Raw genomic sequence first — 19,354 nt, 5'->3', positions numbered from 1 at the left:
GGAGGGGTTCTGGTGTGAGGTGCTCCGGAGGGTGAACGCCTCCACCTCATGTGCGAGGTTGGGGCTGATACAGCTGAAGGTGGTGTACAGAGCGCACCTTACAAGGGCGAGGATGAGCCAGCTTTTTGAGGGGGTAGAAGATGTGTGTGAACATTGCGGGGGAGACCCCGCAAACCACGTTCATATGTTTTGGTCCTGTCCAAAGCTGGAGGATTACTGGAAGGAGGTGTATAGGGTAGTCTAAAAGTGGTGCACGTGATACTGGACCCGGGCCCTCGGGAGGCCATATTCGGGGTGTCGGACCACCCAGGGATGGAAACGGCCGCGGAGGCAGTTGTTGTAGCCTTTGCCTCGTTGATCGCCCGAAGGCGGATCCTGTTAGGGTGGGGATCAATCTCTCCACCCTGTGCCCTTGCGTGGCGGGGGGACCTGCTGGAATTCTTCACACTTGAAAAGGTCAAATTTGAACTGAGGGGAAGGATGGAGGGTTTCTACAATTCATGGGTGTTATTCATTATGCACTTTCGAGAATTGCATCACATTGAACATTAGGGGGGCTGGGAGGGTTGGGGGGAGGGGGACTGTATGTGTTAATGGTGACGATGGGTGATTCCTGATCCCTTTTTGTCATTTGTTTATGTTAACATGCGGGCCACTGTCTGGGGTTTGGTGGGAGGATGGGATCGTTGTTAGTGATATGGGGATTGACATTGCATTCGTTACTGATTATTGTTCCTTGTTGGGTGTAAATTTGGGAGAAAATGTGAAAAAGGCAGAGAATAAAAAATATATATTTTTTAAAAATCATAGAATTTACAGAGCAAAAGGAGGTCATTCGGCCCACATAGTCGGCACTGGCTCTTGGAAAGAGCACCCTACATAAGCCCACACCTCCACCCTATTCCCAGAACCCAGCAACCCCATATAACCTAAGGGCAATTTAGCATGGCCAATCCACCGAACTTGCACATCTGTGGGAGGAAACCGGAGCACCCGGAGGAAACCCACGCAGATAAGGGGAGAACGTGCAGACTCTGCGCAGACAGTGACCCAAGCGGGAATCGAACCTGGGACCCTGGCGCTTTGAAGCCATAGTGCTAACCACTATGCTGCCGTGCTGCCTCCTTATGAGGGGAGTTGTACACACTTCCCCTCCTTGGCGGTTGCCAATGATGAACTTCTGGACTGATGTATTTAAAATATAATTTTAAAATGTCCCTGATTGCTTTCCTTGGCCACCAGGAAATTGATGCCGTTTCCAGGAGACTCCAGCCATTCCAGGAGGATTGACAACCCTCGCCTCCATTTAAGAGGCATTTGTTCTGCCTAGATCTTGTTCAAATTGTGGGGTCAGGAGTAAGAGTGAGTGAGCCCTTGTGAGAGAGAGAGAGAGGGGGGCAATATAGTTTACAGAATTTAATGTTAATCTGTAACAGTTTAGGAAGATTACATGAGACCTTGTGATTAGATTGGTTAACCAAAATGAAATGAAGAGGATTCCTATTTGATCTCTGAGTGTACTGCTAACTTAGTTGTCTATCCAATTGGAACCACTTTTTCAAAAAACAGAATGGTCTGAAGATTAATCTGAGCGAGTGGCCTGTGAAACTGAAAGCAAAAAATATCTGGAGTTTAAAAATAACTTGAAAACATAACAGTTGCTTGTTCACAGTTTTCACAAATAGCACGAAGAAACATGGAGTTCAATCCTCAAAACAGCAGGACAGTTCCAAACATACTTTTTATTGCACAGGTGCTTCATATTGCTCAGTACTTCACTTATTCAGACATTGTAAAGCAATGGTCATCAATAATATGTTGCAGGTGTTATTGCCATGTAATGCATATTGTTAGTGATCCAGCACAATTTTTGATTGACTCATGAGATCCATGTGTGTCTGCATCTGTCTGTCTACTCAGTGCCTAAAGTGCACTTCATCAATCCAAGTCTGAGAATATCTGAGTTTGCTGTCTTGTCACTTGCATAGTCTAGTCTCACCACTAGTGCAGGCTGACGCCAGGCAGGCCTCACCATTGAATGCAACAGGAGCTGATGTATAATGGCAAACCTACAAGATTTGCAGCTGTTGGACTGACTGCCAGCTTGAGCTGGAAGACATGAAGGACTGAATATTACTACAATGGCTGAAAAGATGGTGTTTGCAATTCTTCGGTATTCCTTGGCTTGTGGCCTTGCCTTTATATTTGAGCACAGTAAGAAGTCTTACAACACCAGGTTAAAGTCCAACAGGTTTGTTTCGAAGTCACTAGCTTTCAGAGCTCTGCTCCTTCCTCAGGTGAATGAAGAGGTATGTTCCAGAAACATATATATAGACAGATTCAAAGATGCCAGACAATGCTTGGAATGCGAGCATTAGCAGGTGATTAAATCTTTACAGATCCAGAGATGGGGTAACCCCAGGTTAAAGAGGTGTGAATTGTCTCAAGCCAGGACAGTCGGTAGGATTTCGCAGGCCAGATGGTGGGGGATGAATGTAATGCGACATGAATCCCAGGTCCCGGTTGAGGCCGCACTCATATGTGCGGAACTTGGCTATAAGCTTCTGCTCGGCGATTCTGCGTTGTCGTGCGTCCTGAAGGCCGCCTTGGAGATCGCTTACCCGGAGATCAGAGGCTGAATGCCCTTGACTGCTGAAGTCACCCCTTGGTCAGAATTTGCAGTTCAACTGGCCTTTGCTATAATTTATGTGAAAATGGTACAGCACCTTTGGGCGAGGAACTGATGCATGATTAAATGCCAACACATATTGTGTTGCTCAATCATTCACTTTGCAAAAGTGGCATTTTGTTGTCTGCCTCATTTGTTACAATTTTCTTTAATTCATTCAAGGGATGTGAGCTTTGCTGGCTAGGCCAGCATTTATTGCCCATCCCTAGTTGTCTTTGAGAATATGGTGGTGAGCTGCCTTCTTGAACCACTGTCATGTAGATACATCCACAGTGCTGTTAGCAAGGGAGTTCCAGGGTTTTCACCCAGCGACAGTGAAGGAATTATAATATATTTCCAGTCAGGATGGTGAGTGGCTTGGAAGGGAACTTCAGGTGATGGCGCTCCCGTAACTCTGCTGCCCTTGTCCTTCTAGATGGTATTGGTTGTGAATTTGGTAGGTGCTGTCCAAGCAGCCTTGGCAAAGGTTACTTGCAACTTGTCAGCCGAAGCCTGGGCATTGTCCAGGTCATGCTGCATTTAGACATGGACTGCTTCAGTATCTGAGGCGATGCAAATAATGCTGAACATTATGCAATCATCAGCAAACATCCCCACTTCTGACCTTATGATGGAAGGAAGGTCATTGAAGCAGCTGAAGATGGTTGGGCCTAGGACAGTACACTCTGGAGCTCCTGCAGTGATGTCCAGGATCTGAAATGATTGACCTCCAACAACCACAATTACCTTCCTTTTTGTTAGGTATCATAGAATTTACAGTGCAGAAGGAGGCCATTCGGCCCATCGATTCTGCACCGGCTCTTGAAAATGAAAATCGCTTATTGTCACAAGTAGGCTTCAATGACGTTACTGTGAAAAGCCCCTAGTCGCCACATTCCGGCGCCTGTTCGGGGAGGCTGTTACGGGAATTGAACCGTGCTGCTGGCATGCCTTGGTCTGCTTTCAAAGCCAGCGATTTAGCCCAGTGTGCTAAACAGCCCAACAGCTCTTGGAAAGAGCACCCTACCCAAGGTCAACACCTCCACCCTATCCCCATAACCCAGTAACCCCACCCAACACTAAGGGCAATTTATCATGGCCAATCCACCTAACCTACACATCTTTGGACTGTGGGAGGAAACCGGAGCACCCAGAGGAAACCCACGCACACACTGGGAGGATGTGCAGACTCCGCACAGACAGTGACCCAAGCTGGAATCGAACCTGGGACCCTGGAGCTGTGAAGCAATTGTGCTATCCACAATGCTACCGTGCTGCCCCAAACCAACCAACAGAGAGTTTTCTCCCCTATTCCTATTAGCTCCAGTTTTGCTTGGGCTCCTTGATGCCATACTCGGTCAAATGTGTCTTTATGTCAAGGGCAGTTACTCTCACCTCGCCTCACTTCTAGAGTTAAGTTCTTTTGCCCATTTTTGAACCAAGGCTGTAATGAGGTCAGAAGCTGAATGACTGTGGTGGAACCCAAACTGAGCATCAGTGAGCCGGTTATTTCTAAGTAAGTGCTGCTTGATAGCACTGTTAATGACCTTTTCCATCACTTTGCTGATGACTGAGAGGAGATTGATGGGGTGGTAATTGGCCGAGTTGGATTTGTCTTGCCTTTTGTGTACAGGACACACCTCCACTGGGTTGATGCCAGTGTTGTAGCTGTACTGGAATAGCTTGGCTATGGAAACAGCTAATTCTGGAGCACAAGTCCTCAGTATTGTTGTCAGAGCCCATAGCCTTTGCAGTATCCAGTGCCTTCAGTCATTGACTGAAAACTGGCATCTGTGATGCTGGGGACCTCTGGAGGAGGCTGATATGGATTATCCACTCGGCACTTCTGGCTGAAGAATGTAGGAAATACCTCAGCCTTATCTTTTGCACTGAGGACGGGGATATTTGTGAGTCTCCTCCTCCGGTGAGTTGTTTAATTGTCGACCACCATTCATGGTTGGATGTGGCAGGACTGCAGAGCTCAAATCTGATCGTTGGTTGTGGAATCACACTTGCTGCTTGTGCTGTTTGGCATGCAAATAGTCCTGTTTTGTCGATTCATCAGATTGACACCTCATTTTTAGTACGTCTGGTGTTACTCCTGGCATGCCCTCCTGCACTCTTCATTGATCCAGGGTTAACACCCTGGTTTGGTGATAATGGTAATGTGGAGGATATACCAGGCCTTGAGGTTACAGATCGTGGTTGAGTACAATGCTGCTGATGGCCCAAAACACATCATGGTCTTGAATTGCTAGATCTGTTTGAAACCTATCCATTTAGCCATGGGAATGTCGCACAACACTGTGGAGGGTATCCTCAATGTGTAGATGGGACTGGGGCAGCACAGTAGCACAATGGATAGCACTGTTGATTCACAGTGCCAGGGTCCCAGATTCAATTCCTGGCTTGGGTCACTGTCTGTGCGGTGTCTGCATGTTCTCCCTGTATCTGCATGGGTTTCCTCCGGGTGCTCCGGTTTCCTCACAAAAGATGTGCTGTTGGGTGAATTAGACATTCTGAATTCTCCCTCAGTGTACCCGAACAGGCGCCGGAATGTGGCGACGAGGGGATTTTCACAGTCACTTCATTGCAGTGTTAATGCAAGCCTACTTGTGACAATAACGATTATTATCATATCCACAAGGACTGTGCGGTGGTCACACCTACCGATACTGTCAAAGACAGATGCAGACAGGTTTGTGAGTTTGAGGTCAAGTATGTTTTTCCCTCTTATGGACTATTATTTAAATGGTAAAAAATTGCAACATGCTGCTGTGCAGAGGGATCTGGGTGTCCTTGTCCATGAATCGCAAAAAGTTGGTTTGCAGGTGCAGCAAGAATTAAGAAGACAAGTGGAATTTTGTCCTTCATTGCTAGAAGGATGGAGTTCAAAACAGGGAGGTTATGTTGCATTTGTATAGGGTGCTGGTGGGGCCACACCTGGAGTACTGTGTACAGTTTTGGTCTCCTGACTTGAGAAAGGATGTACTGGCACTACAGGGGGTGTGGAGGAGATTCACTAGGTTGATTCCAGAGTTGAGAGGATTGGCTTATGAGGAAAGACTGAGTAGACTGGGACTATACTCATTGGAATTTAGAAGAAAGAGGGGGAATATTATGGGAACATATAAAATAAAGAAAGGAACAGAAGCAGGGAGTTTGTTTTCACTGGCAGGTGAAACTAGAACTAGTGGGCATAGCCTGAAAACAAGGGGGAGCAGATTTAGAATGGAGTTGAGGAGGAACGTCTTCATCCAAAAGGTTGTGAATATGTGGAATTCCCTGCCGTTGAAGCCATTGAGGCTACGTCATTAAGTGTCTTTAAGGCAAAGATAGATTTTTAAACAGTAATGGAATTAAGGGTTATGATGAGCAGGTGGGTAAGTGGAGCTGAGTCCACAAAAAGATCAGCCACGGTCTTATTTAATGGTGGAGCAGGTTCAAGGGGCCAGATGGCCTAATCCTGCTTCCAGTTCTTATGTTCTTATCGATTCCCTCACCACATGTCGCAGACCCAGTCTAGCAGCTATGTCCTTTACTAACCAAATTGGTCGAGTCCGAGTGGTGTTACAAAGCAACTCTTGGTGATGGACATTGAAGTCCCCCACCCAGAGTGCCTTCTCTGCCCTTGCCACCTTCTGTGCTTCCTCCAAGTGGTATTCAACATGGAGGAGTACCGATTCATCAGCTGAAGGGGGTAAGGTACGTGGTAATCAGCAGGAGGTTTCCTTGATGCCATGAGAATTCATGGGGTCCGGAATCAACGTTGACGACTCCCAGAGTGACTTCCTCCTGACTATAAACCACTGTGACGCCCTCACCTCTGTGGATCTGTCCTGCCAGTGGAACATACCCAGGGATGATGATGGAATGTGTCCAGTTAATTGTCTGAAGATAAGGGGTGGGATTTACCGACCACCCCGCCGTGTGTTTTTGGCAGTGGAGGCGGGCCGCCAGTGGGATTTACCGACCCTGTTATTGTGAATGGAATTTTCAGGTGACAGCGCCCCTCGCCGCCAGGAAACCCATGCGCTGGGACCAGAATTTCTCACCGGCGTGAACAGCTGGTAAATCCTGCCCAAGATCCCATAGGCTGTTGCTTGACTAATCTGTGGGACTACTCTCCTAATTTTAACGCTCACCTCCAGATGCTAGTATGGAGGGCTTTGTAGGGTCGATAGAGCTGCATTTGCCGTTGCCTTTCCTGGATAAATGATGGGTGGCTTAGCCAATTGCATTCTTTGAGACTTTTTAGCAGTTTGCTATCGAGAGGCTATTTCAGAGTTAATAGTCAACCACATTGTTGGTGTGGAGTCACATTTAGGCCGGGTAAGGATGACAGATTTTCTTCTCTAAAGAGAGGACATTAGTGAACCAGCTGAGTTTTTATGAAAATTGACAATGGTTATATCATGCGACTTTTAATTCCAGATTTTTTATTGAATTCAAATTCCAACGCTGTGTTGGGACTCAAACTCGGGTCCCCAGAGCATTATCCTGGGTGTCTGGATTACTAGTCCAGCGACAATACCACTACGCACCACCTCCCCCTATTGAATGTCATGGGAGTTGCAGTAGTTACAGGTGAAACATTTTACACAGTCTTTGGGTTGGTAATTACTAGTTAATAGCATTAGCATGTGTTGAAGCTGTATATGCAACTATTGATAGCAAGCATGTTTTTTGTATTGCAGATATTTTAGGTTCGTAATATTGATTTGGTAAATATGGATAAAAATAGTGCTGGAGAGCAGCTCAACAGGGCATTTGAAGCTTATCGTCAGGCATGCATGGAGAGAGACAACATCAAGAAAACATTAGAACAAAAGGTATACTGTTTGACAATTATTGTAAATAATTGAGAACTAAATTAGGTAAAAAGGATGCACATTTCACTGAAAACTCAACTAGTGCTTGTTATGTTTCTGATTTTCTTTTCCTCATCTGTTGACTTTTCAACATAATGAAACTTTTAATGTCATATATAAGAGTTTAGACAAATATTTAAGAACATAATTTAGTTATTATAAAAAATTTCAAAATAGTCTTTTGTTTGTCTTTGAATACCTTCTATTTGAACTACACAGCTCTTCCAAAAGCCTAGCTGTGGACTTGAATATTTTGGCCATCAATCATCATTGTGAGCGTGTATATTACACAGCTTCGCAGAATGTGTTGGTAATCTGTTCTTTCAGCTGAACTGATGGAAGATTGTCTTTGGTGGGGGAGGGGTGGGTTCATGGGATTGAGGATTGTGGTTTTTGGGGTGTGTGTGTCGGGGTGGTCTTCTGATTTAACACCTGCTGATGTAGCTTTTGTTTTGTGTTTTTTCAGCTGCAGAAAGTCTGTTAACCAGATAAGAAAGTATGTTAGTTTGCTTTTCTAAAAAGCTTGAAGCCAATTAATTGTTTTACCCATATTTTCTTTGATAAAAAGATTAATTGGTTATTATAACTTATACCTATGGGCATGAGAGAGAAAGAGGCAATACAACTTGTGATAGTCTGTGTAGAGGTATTACGGTACCTGGTAATACTGGAACACCATTGGTAGATATTGTATGCTTCCTATTGGTCAAGCTGTATGGTAGTTCCGCCCTGCTAGGCCGGGTATAAGAGCCCGTGCCGCCCCAGCAGCCTTCATTCTGTACCTGAGCTGTTGGGGGAGACATCTAGCTTATTAAAGCTAGTCAAATTATTCATACATTTGTCAAGATGCCCCTTAAATGTCACTATCGTCCCTGCTTCCACCACCTCCTCCGGTAGCGAGTTCCAGGTACCCACTACCCTCTGTGTAAAAAAACTTGCCTCGTACATCTCATCTAAACCTTGCCCCTCGCACCTTAAACCTATGCCCCCTAGTAATTGACCCCTCTACCCTGGGGAAAAGCCTCTGAATATCCACTCTGTCTATGCCCCTCATAATTTTGTAGACCTCTATCAGGTCGCCCCTCAACCTCCGTCGTTCCAGTGAGAACAAATATATCAATCAATAATTGCCTTGGAAATTGTGATTGTGACCTCCTAGGGCATTTGAAACATTGCTGATGACATGTAAGATGTGCTGCCTAACAACAGGACTATTTTACCACCCCCCCCCAAAAAAAAAGAAAACAATCCCAACAGCATCGTGGCCACTTGTAAGACTACAAAGCTGTTATTTCAGATGTATTTTTAAAACTGAATTGAAATACACAAAATGCTGTACTGGGGTTTAAACTCTCATTCTCTGGGTTGTTTGTTCAGGCATCAGGTTCACTAGTCCAGTGGCATAACCACTATACTACTGTGCCCATGATAAAATCAAATTGAGATGTAATCTTTGGATGAGTTTACTCTGAGTTTAAATGCTGCTCAGGGTGAAGATCAATCTGTTTTTTCTGCCAAGTTCAGTTCATAGCCCTGTACATATTTTGGCTCTTGTCGTTTTTTGCTCTTCAAGAGTTTTTCTATATCTTCTGAATAATTGCTTTGTTTATTTTTTGTGAGTGAGAGTTGCATTCTGTAGTGGAGTTTTCCGTTATAATTTTAGAAAATATATAGCTAATAATTATTGCATTTTATTTTTGCTCAAATACAGATTTGTGGCTTGGAGCAAGAACTGGCAACAATAAAACAAACCACTGTATTGCAATCACAGTCTGCCTCTACCACCCCCAGAGGTAAGCCATGTGTGCCAAGTAAAGAGAAAAATATTTTCTCCTCTTTATTGTTTTGGTAACTCATTAGGCATGCTCACCGGCACCTTTGACATTTTATGCAATGATCCCATTTGAGTATTCTTTGCGAGGTTAAGCTGTTATGCTGCTTTGGTCTTTTACTCAACCTTGCTTTTTCATTGTTTCTCAACTATATTTTCCCTCGATATTCGTGTTATTAATTGATGTTTATGTTTTCTTTTTCCTTTTCCTTCTTTGTTTCCTCCTCACTGTATGTGTGAAAAAAAACCTGTTTTTGTTCGATATTGCTGACAGTAACAGGTCTTGTTCAAACTCATTTTACAGCTTTTGGCACAGATTTTCGGTTTAAGTTTTGCTCCCATAATTGGGAAGCAGATGGAATGAAATACGACTACCTTCATTGTATTTCCAATTTTGAGGATAACAAATATTGCTTCACTGAGATGCCATCTGCCAGCTTTATGAATTCTTGGATGAATTGCTTTCACCTTGTATACTGTCTTTTGATAAAGTTGCTTCTGTGATGGAACGGTTCAAAATTGTTTTTTTCCCAGCAATTATTTTTTATTCTGTTATCAGAATGTGTCAGCACATTCCACCTTATTGCCAATCGCTGCATTGGTGGGGTGGAATTCTAACCCCTAGTATTTGGTTGTGGCTTGGTTAAAATGCTGAAGACCACAAAGCTGCCTCCAGCACGACCATTTGCAGTTCTAACTGAGGCAAGTTTGGGGGTGGGCAGCTAACCTCTCCTCAGGCAGGCCTGTGATTTAAATATTCTAACAAAGCAACATGCTTCAAATTTCAGCAGGTTTTTCGATATAACGCCGGTGCGCTGGGTTTCCCAGGGTTGGGGAAACCTGGGAGTGGAGGGTGAGAAAGGCTAGATCGAATAGATAAGTGTCTTTCCAGCACTCTTTGTGGGGCAGGGAGAGCAGGAGATCTCCCCCAACTCCCCTGGTTCATCAAGACAACCTGCTTCCCTTTCTGCAATTGGCTGACCCCATCTCTATCCTCCCCTAGCAATTGGCTAACCCCTCCTCCCATAATCTGATCCCTTTGTTATATTTGGCCCATTCACCTTTCCCCTGTCCTCAATGGCTGATATTGGCTTCCAATTAAGCAAATCCTCAACTTTAAAATTCTCATTCTTGTTTGAAAACCTCTCAATGACTTTGCCTCTATCTATCTTTGTAATCTCCTTCACTAATTCTGGACTTTTGAGTTTTTCCAGTTTTAATCATTTCACCATTGGTGGCCATGTCTTCAGCTGCCTGGACCCTAAAGCTCTGGAATTCCGCTTTAAGACCCTACTTAAAACGTATCTCTGATCGTGATTTTGGCCATCTATCTTAATATCCCATTATGTGACACGGTGTCAAATTGTGCTTCCAGTGCTCCTGAAAAGTACTTTGGGAATCCTACTGCCTGCAAGTTGTCCTCCAAGCCACAACCATCCTGACTTGGAACTGTATTGCTATTCCTTCTCTGTCGCTGGGTTCAAATCCTGGAACTGCCTTCCTAACAGCACTGTGAATGTACCTACACACATGGATTGCAGCAGTTCAAGGAAGTGGCTCATCACCAACTTCTCAAGGGCAATTAGGGATGGGCAACAAATGTTGGTTTAACCAGCTACATCCACATTCCGTGAAAGAATAAATTTGAACAATATTTATGAACCCTTTTGTAATATTTGCTTAAGTTATTCCCATCACTTCGATCCTGAAGTTACTTGTTTCAACCTTGTGCATTGCTAAGCTTGCATTTCATGTGTCAGGGTTTAGATTTTGTTTCAATATTCTCTGGTAGAAGACTTTGACCACAACAGGTCATTTAACCTCAAGAATACTTATATTACATAAGCAGCATGTTTTATCAGTGAATGAATGGTAGAAAATATATTTATATCTGCTGTTGACCACTCATCGGTGAGGAGCTGACTGAATTGTCCCAGCTTTCTGCAGGGAAACACAACTTTCTGCTCTGTGTCCTACTGTTGATATAATGTGGCTAGAGTGCGGATGAATAGATTTAACATGCTTTCTGCTTTTGTGTGAAAATTTGCTTCTCATTTTCAACAGCAATGTGAAAGAGAGAGCCAAATTTGGAAGTATCTCTGTCAGTTGCTCTCTGCAGAATTCCCAGTCTTTGACTCCACTTGTAGCCGCAGTGTTGTGTGGCACTACCACCATGCTAACTGGGATAGACTTCAGGCAGATCTAGCAACTTAAGACCGGGCATCCATGAGGCGCTGAGGGCCATCAGCAGCAGCAGAATTGTATTCAAGCACAATCTGCAACCTCATGGCCTGGCATATCCCCTACTCTACCATTACTACCAAGCCAGGGGATCAACCCTGGTTCAATGAAGAGTGCAGGGGAACATGCCAGGAGCAACATCAGGAATACTGAAAAATCAGGTGTCAACCTGGTGAAACTACAACACAGGACTACTTGTGTGCCAAACAGTATAAGCAGCAAGTAATGGACAAAGCTTTTTTTTAAATATAAATTTAGAGTACCCAATTCATTTTTTCCAATTTTAGGGGCAATTTAGCGTGGCCAATCCACCTACCCTGCACATCTTTGAGTTGTGGGGGCGAGACCCACACAAACATGGGAAGAATGTGCAAACTCCACACGCACAGTGACCCAGAATCGGGATCGAACCTGGGACCTCGATGCCTTGAGGCAGCAGTGCTAACCACTGCGCCACCGTGCTGCCCTAGTAATAGACAAAGCTAAGTGATTACACAACAAACGCATCAGATCTAAGCTCCGTTGTCCTGCCACATCCAGCCATGAATGGTGGTGGACAATTAAACACCTCACTGGAGGCTCCACAAATATCCCCATCCTCAATGATGGAGGAGCTCAGCACATGTATTCAAAAGACAAGGCTGAGGCATTCGCAACAATCTTCAGCTAGAAGTGCCGAGCGGATGATCCATCTCGGTCTCTTCCGGAGGTCACCAGCATCACAGATATCAATCAGTCTTCAGCCAATACGATTCACTCCACGTGATATCAACAAACGGCTGAAGGCACTGGATACTGCAAAGGTTATGGGCCCTGACAATATTCTGGCAATAGTACTGAAGACTTGTGCTCCAGAATTTGCTGGACCTCTAGCCAAGCTGTTCCAGTACAGATACAACACTGGCATCTACCGGCAATGTGGAAAATTGCCCAGGTGTATCCTGTACACAAGAAACAGGACAAATCCAATCCAGCCAATTACCATCCTATCAGTTTACTCTCCATTATCAGCAAAGTGATGGAAGGGATCATCAACAGCACTATCAAGCGGCACTTAGTCAGCAATAACCTGCTCAGGGACGCTCAGTTTGGGTTCCGCCAGGGTCACCCAGCTCCTGAACCCATTACAGCTTTGGTTCAAACATTCACAAAGAGCTGAATGCCAGAGGTGAGGTGAGAGTGACTGCCCTTAACATCAAGGCAGCATTTGACCTAGTATGGCATCAAGGAGCCCTAGCTAAACTGGAGTCAATGGGAATCAGGGGGAAGACTCTCCACTGGTTGGAGTCATACCTGGCACAAAGGAAGATGATTGTGGTGGTTGGAGGTCAATCATCTCCTCTTCAGGACATCTCTGCAGGAGTTCCTCAGGGTAGTGTCCGAGGCCCAACCATCTTCAGCTGCTTCATCAATGACCTCCTTTCCATCATAAGGTCAGACGTGGGGATTGTGCAGTCATCTGCAAACATGTTCAGCACCATTCCCAGCTCCTCAGATAATGAAGCAGTCCATGTCCAAATGCACAATATCTAGGCTTGGGCTGACAAGTGGCAAGTTAAATTCACGCCACACAAGTGTCAGGCAATGACCATCCTACAAGAGAAGATCGAGCCACCACCCCTTGACATTCAGTGGCATTACCATCGCTAAGTCCCCCACAATCAACATCCTGCCGGTTACCATTGATCAGAAACTGAACTGGACTAGCCATATTAATACTGTGGCTACCAGGGCAGGTCAAAGGCTAGGAATTCTACGGCGAGTAGTTCCTCTCCTGAGCCCCCCCCAAAGCCTGTCCACCATCTACACGTGCAAGTCAGGAGTGTAATGGAATACTCTCCACTTGCCTGGATGAGTGCAGCTCCAACAACACTCAAGAAGCTCGGTACCATCCAGAACAAAGCAACCTGCTTGATTGCTCCCCATTCCACAAACATTCAAATCCCCACCGAAGAATAGTGGCAGCCGTGTGTACCATCTACAAGATGCACTGCAATAACTCAGCAAGATTCCTTGGACAGCACCTTCCAAACCCACGACTGCTACCATCTAGAAGGATAAGTGCAACAAATACCTGGGAATCCCACCACCTGGAAGTACCCCTCCAAGTCACTCACCACCCTGACTTGGAAACATATCGCCGTTTCTTCACTGTCGCTGGGGCAACATCCTAGAACTCCCTCCCTAACATCTCAGTGGGTGTGCTTACATCTCAGGGACTGCAGTGGTTCAAGAAGGCAACTCGTCACCACCTCTGAAGGGCAACTAGGGATGGGCAATAAATACTGGCATAACCAGCGACACCCACATCCTGTAAATTAATTTTTTAAAGTATTTATATGGCTTGTCTAATTCCATTTCCGGTCACTGGTAACCTCTACCCCAGGTAATTGATAATTGGGTGTTCAGGGATGGTAATGCCACTGAATGTCATGGCCAATGTTTAGATTTACTTGTTGGAGATGGTAATTATCTGGCACTTGTGTGGCTCAAGAGTTACTTGCCAATTAGCCCTCGCCTTACTATGAATGAAATGAAAACCACTTATTGTCACAAGTAGGCTTCAAATGAAGTTACTGTGACAAGCCCCTAGTCGCCACATTCCGGCACCTGTTCGGGGAGGCTGGAATGGGAATTGAACCGTGCTGCTGGCCTGCCTTGGTCTGCTTTCAAAGCCAGCGATTTAGCCCAGTGTGCTAAACCAGCCCATGCTGGTTTGTCCAAGTCCTGCTGCAGATGGAAACCGACAATTTCAATGTTTGAGGAATCATGAATGATGCTGAACATTGTGGAGTTATCAGTGAATATCCGCACTTCTGACCTTATGATGGAGGGAAGGTCTTTTATGAAACAGCTGAAGATGGCTGGACATACGACACTACCCCCTGGAACTCCTGCAACGATGGCCTGGGACTGAGTTGAGTCATGTAGAACAAAACAGAAAGTCAGGGTAGGTTAGAGGGTGGTAGAAATTAAATGACAAAGGTGTCATGGGGAAAAAAGTACAAAGTCTTACAACACCAGGTTAAAGTCCAACAGGTTTGTTTCGATGTCACTAGCTTTCGGAGCGCTGCTCCTTCCTCAGGTGAAGGAGCGCTGCTGATTCCTTCACCTGAGGAAGGAGCAGCGCTCCGAAAGCTAGTGACATCGAAACAAACCTGTTGGACTTTAACCTGGTGTTGTAAGACTTCGTACAGTGCTCACCCCAGTCCAACGCCGGCATCTCCACATCATGGGGAAAAAAGACATAGAGATTTGTAATAGTTTTAGTAAAGAAACAAAGCATTGTAAGTGTTGACGACAGAATAAAGGACAGCTATGTCTGAAAGCAAAGACATGAAAACAAGATACCAACTGGTACTTGGCAAAAAAGAAAATCAAAATGTAGGACAGAGTTCATTCACTGAAGTTGTTGATCTTAACGTTGAGTCCAGAAGGCTGTAAAGGGCCTAATTGGAAGGCAAAGTGCTGTTCTTCAAGCTTGCATTGGGCTTCACCGGAACATTGCAGCAGGCCAAGGACTGAAATGTAAGCATGAGAGCAAGGTGGTGAATTAAAAGATCAAGCAACCGGAAGTTGGGGTCAGGCTTGTGGACTGAATGGATGTGTTACACCAAAGTAGTGTAATGGGAGGCAGTGGCATAATGGTATTGTCACTGGAATAGTAACCCAGAGACCCAGGATAATGCTCTGGGGACCTGGGTTTGAATCCTACCACAGCAAATAGTGAAATTTGATTTGAATAAAAATCTGGAATGAAAAGTCTAATGATGATCATGAAACCATTTCCGTTTGTCGTAAAAGCCCATCTAGTTCACTAACATCTGCCACACCTACATGTGACTCCAGACCCACAGCTAGCCACCTGGTTGCCTCTTAAAATATCCTCTGAAATGGGATGGGCAATAAATGCTGGCCCAGCCAGCGATGACCACATCCCCAGAACGAATTTTTAAAAAAGTTTTATTTTGGTCTCCCCAATGTAGAGAAAGACTGCATTGTGAACAGTGAATACAGCACACTAAAGTACAAATAAAGTGCTGTTTCACCTGGAAGGAATGTTTGGGGCCTTGGACAATGAGGAGGAAGGAGGTAAAAGCACAGCTGTTATACTTCCTGTAATTGCATTGGAAGATGCGTGCAAAAGGGCCACGGTTTGGGGGCTGATAGAGCAGATAGATGCTCTGGAGGGAATGATTCTTTCGGAGGGGAAGGGAAGATGTGTTTGGATCGCAGAGGTGATCTGTTTAAGCTGTTGGAGAAATTTGCCTGCTCACCAAAGCTGCTCAATGTAATCTCTTTCTTTGACAATATTATGGATAAGGTCAGTTATGTTGGGCAGCATCAGAACCCTTTGAGGTCTGCAGTGGGGACAACAGAGTTGTGTTCTGGCACTGACATTCTTTGACATATTCTTTACTTTGCTGCTCTCATATGTCTTCAGATGGTTGAGGGTGTCTAATTAAATACTAGAATTAGACCATAAGGTATAAGAGCAGAATTAGGCCACCCGGCCCATCAAGTATGCTTCGCCATTCAATCATGGCTGATATTTTCTCATTCCCATTCTCCTGCCTTCTCCCCATAACCCCTGATCCCCTTATTAATCAAGAACCTATCTTTCTCTGTCTTGAAGCCACTCAGTGATTTGGCCTCCACAGTCTTTTGCGGCAAAGAGTTCCACAGATTCACCACCCTCTGGCTGAAGAAATTCCTCCTCATCTCTGTTTTCAAGGATCGTCTCTTTAGTCTGAGATTGTGCCCTCTTGGTTCTAGTTTTTCCTACTAGTGGAAACATCCTCTCCACATTCACTGTATCCAGGCCTCACGGTATCCTGTAAGTTTCAATAAGATTCCCCCCCTCATCCTTCTAAACCTCAACGAGTACAGACCCAGAGTCCTCAACCGTTCCTCAACCAACAAGCTCTTTATTCCAGGGATCAATTTTGTGAACCTCCTTGAATCCTTTCCAAGGCCAGCACATCCTTCCTTAGATACGGGGCCCAAAACTGCTCACAATACTCCAAATGCGGTCTGACCAGAGCCTTATACAGCCTCAAAAATACATCCCTGCTCTTGTATTCTCGCCTGAAATTGATGGAAAACTGTTCAGCCTTGCTTGCCCGAGATCCAAGGCAAAGATGCACCAAGTCCTCATCAGAGAGTTGCTGTATGCTGACTTATGTCGAACCAATCTTGTATACCGAGGAACATCTTCAGTGGCAAATGGACAGACTCTCTCTCAGAGTTTGGTTTGACCACCAGCATCAGGAATACAAATGTTGTGGCCTAGGATGTTGCCACACCACCATCTATTGGCATTGACAATGTGACATTAGAGATTGTTGATTGCTTTCCATATCTAGGCTCCACAATCGCCAGCAATCTATCACTTGATGCTGAAATCAGCACACAATGGATTGTTTTGTTTTGCTCAAGCTCAGTAATAGTATGTGGAACAACAGCAACCTGACTGAGAATACCGAACTTCCCGTTTAGCAAGCCTGCATCCTCAGTGCACTCCACAGTATGGTGAGACCTGGACAACACATGCTAAGCAGGAGAAAAGGCTGAATACGTTCACCTTCGCTGTCTCAGACATATCCTTGGCATCCCTTGGCAGGACAAAGTTACCAACTTGGAGGTCTAGGAGCTTGCAGATTCCATCAGCATACACTCATTACTAAGTCAACGGTGGCACAGTGGTTAACAATACTGCCTCACGGCGCCGAGGTCCCAGGTTCAATCCCAACTCTGGGTCACTGTCCGTGTGGAGTTTGCACATTCTCCCCCTTTTTGCGTGGGTTTCGCCCCCACAACCCAAAGATGTGCAGGGTAGGTGGATTGGCCATGCTAAATTCCCCCTTAATTGGAAAAAATGAATTGGGTACTCTAAATGTTTTATATTTTTTGTAATTACTAAGCAAACTTGTCTGTGCTGACGTGGCCACTTTCGTCGATGACCTTATAATCAAGGTACTTATGGACGATCAATTGACCAGTTAGTCATGACTTCCTGGGTCTCCATACCTCAGCTACAAGGACATCTGCAAGCAAGATATGAATATGGTGGATAATAGACATGACAACTGATAGCTGTGATGTCTGGAGACTGTGGGCCCGAATCTCCCAAAAACTTTCAAAAGTTAATTTGTGGTGGGAGATTCCCGCCTGCTCTACCGACGAGTTCCACACCATTATTCAATGACATTTAGTCACTTTTTGGAGCCCTGGGGAGTTTCTCACCTTAGAACTTAGAACTTTTTTTTGCACTGGGGAGCTGAACTCCGAGAGCAGGCTGCCATTTTGAAAGGGTGCCCCTATCTCAAAGTGAACTTGTGGGTCCCCCCCTACCCATGGGCAATGTCACCCCCCACACACATGGACACTACCCCATACTCCCCAAGTGAGGACACCCCTCTATGGGGCCCCTGGGGGTCCACCCTCTTCAGGCCCCCCAAGCCCCCTTGCAGCACCCTCTTCCTTCTAAGACCCCCACCCATCACTCACCCAACCTCCCGGAGGCTGCTACTTACCTGCCCTGCACTGCACCACTCTTCAAACCCCCCTCCACCCTCATTTCATGGGCATGGCCCCCCTCGTCCCTGACCCTTGGCAGTACCACCCTGGCACTCAGTCACCCTTACACTGACCCCCTGCACCCAGGCAATGCTACTGCTAGCTTGGCAGTGCCACCTGGACACCTTGACGGTACCAGGGTGGCAGGACCAAGGTGCCCACGTTCCAGGGGAGGGCCAGGGGCCACCCTGCACTGGCCCTGACCACCCAGGGGTCCCTGATAGCTAGGGAGACACCCCCCTCCCCCGGGTGCCGTTCCGCTTGGTCCACATTTGTGTGGACCAGCGCTGATCGGTGTCGAGCTGCAGCCTCCCAAGGGAGGCCGGAGAATCGAGGGAGGCCACTCGATCCTGTGCAGGTAGGTCTACGACCTACTTCACTGAGCTTCATTCGGTCCCACCCATTTGGGGCGGGGTGCCGACTCCAACATCTTGCGTCACTCCGACGTTTTGCGGGACTCTGGAGAATCTCGTGAGGCGCGGAGTCTGTCGGGAGTCTCGCTGCAAGCCTCCCCCGGCATTCTCCGGGCTTAAGCGAGAGCACAACATGGCCAGAGATTTGCGCCCTGACTGTTTGGAAAATTATTGGAAGAAATCGGAAGAATTAGAAGATGGTCCTGAGAACAAAGAGGCCAGTGAAGTAGGCACCTTCTCAGCCACTGTCTTTCTCTGCTGCAAATGCAGTCAAGACTGTCATGCCAGAGTGTGGCACCTGAACAACACCAGGTGATGTTTAACACAGAGTTGACCACCATGGTGCAAACCATCGTTGTACAAGATAAAAAAGCTGCCACTAATCTCTAAAGGGAATAGGACACACTTCATGGAGGAAATATTACAAACCCAAGGTGGTCGTGGAGGGGGCAAAAAAGTATCATCGATGAAGGGAAGGGTTGAATTCCTTCAATTAGGAACATACATTCTTATGGACAACCAGCACTGATGCTTCATTGTCAGGCAACAGATTGATTTATAGTAATAAATGATCTTCACTTTTGTTTCTGATCTGTTTGCAGGCAATAATCCTGGACAAGCTCAAATTCTGAACACTCGGCCACAGATCAAAGAGAGTGATTTGCTGAAAATTAGAAGAAATGAGCCACAAAATACATGTGACCCATCAGATGAACTGAAAATAGGAGAGAGAGAAAAATACTGTAAGGTA

The 19,354-nt window shown here is 45.6% G+C and overlaps 1 protein-coding gene across 1 annotated transcript in view; it reads left to right on the top strand.

Moving 5' to 3' along the window:
* The window catches only part of tank (TRAF family member-associated NFKB activator), a 165,860-nt gene that overhangs the window by 43,068 nt on the left and 103,438 nt on the right, over positions 1–19,354 (top strand). Inside the window, exons 2-4 of the mRNA XM_072474416.1 lie at positions 7,366–7,500; positions 9,251–9,332; positions 19,206–19,351. Of these exons, the coding sequence (XP_072330517.1) occupies positions 7,399–7,500; positions 9,251–9,332; positions 19,206–19,351 (330 nt within the window). The 5' untranslated portion in view covers positions 7,366–7,398. The remainder of the gene's footprint in view (positions 1–7,365; positions 7,501–9,250; positions 9,333–19,205; positions 19,352–19,354) is intronic.

Source organism: Scyliorhinus torazame, chromosome 2 (assembly GCF_047496885.1).
Source record: "Scyliorhinus torazame isolate Kashiwa2021f chromosome 2, sScyTor2.1, whole genome shotgun sequence".
Taxonomy (NCBI): domain Eukaryota; kingdom Metazoa; phylum Chordata; class Chondrichthyes; order Carcharhiniformes; family Scyliorhinidae; genus Scyliorhinus; species Scyliorhinus torazame.
This window is presented reverse-complemented; position numbering and strand designations above follow the sequence as displayed.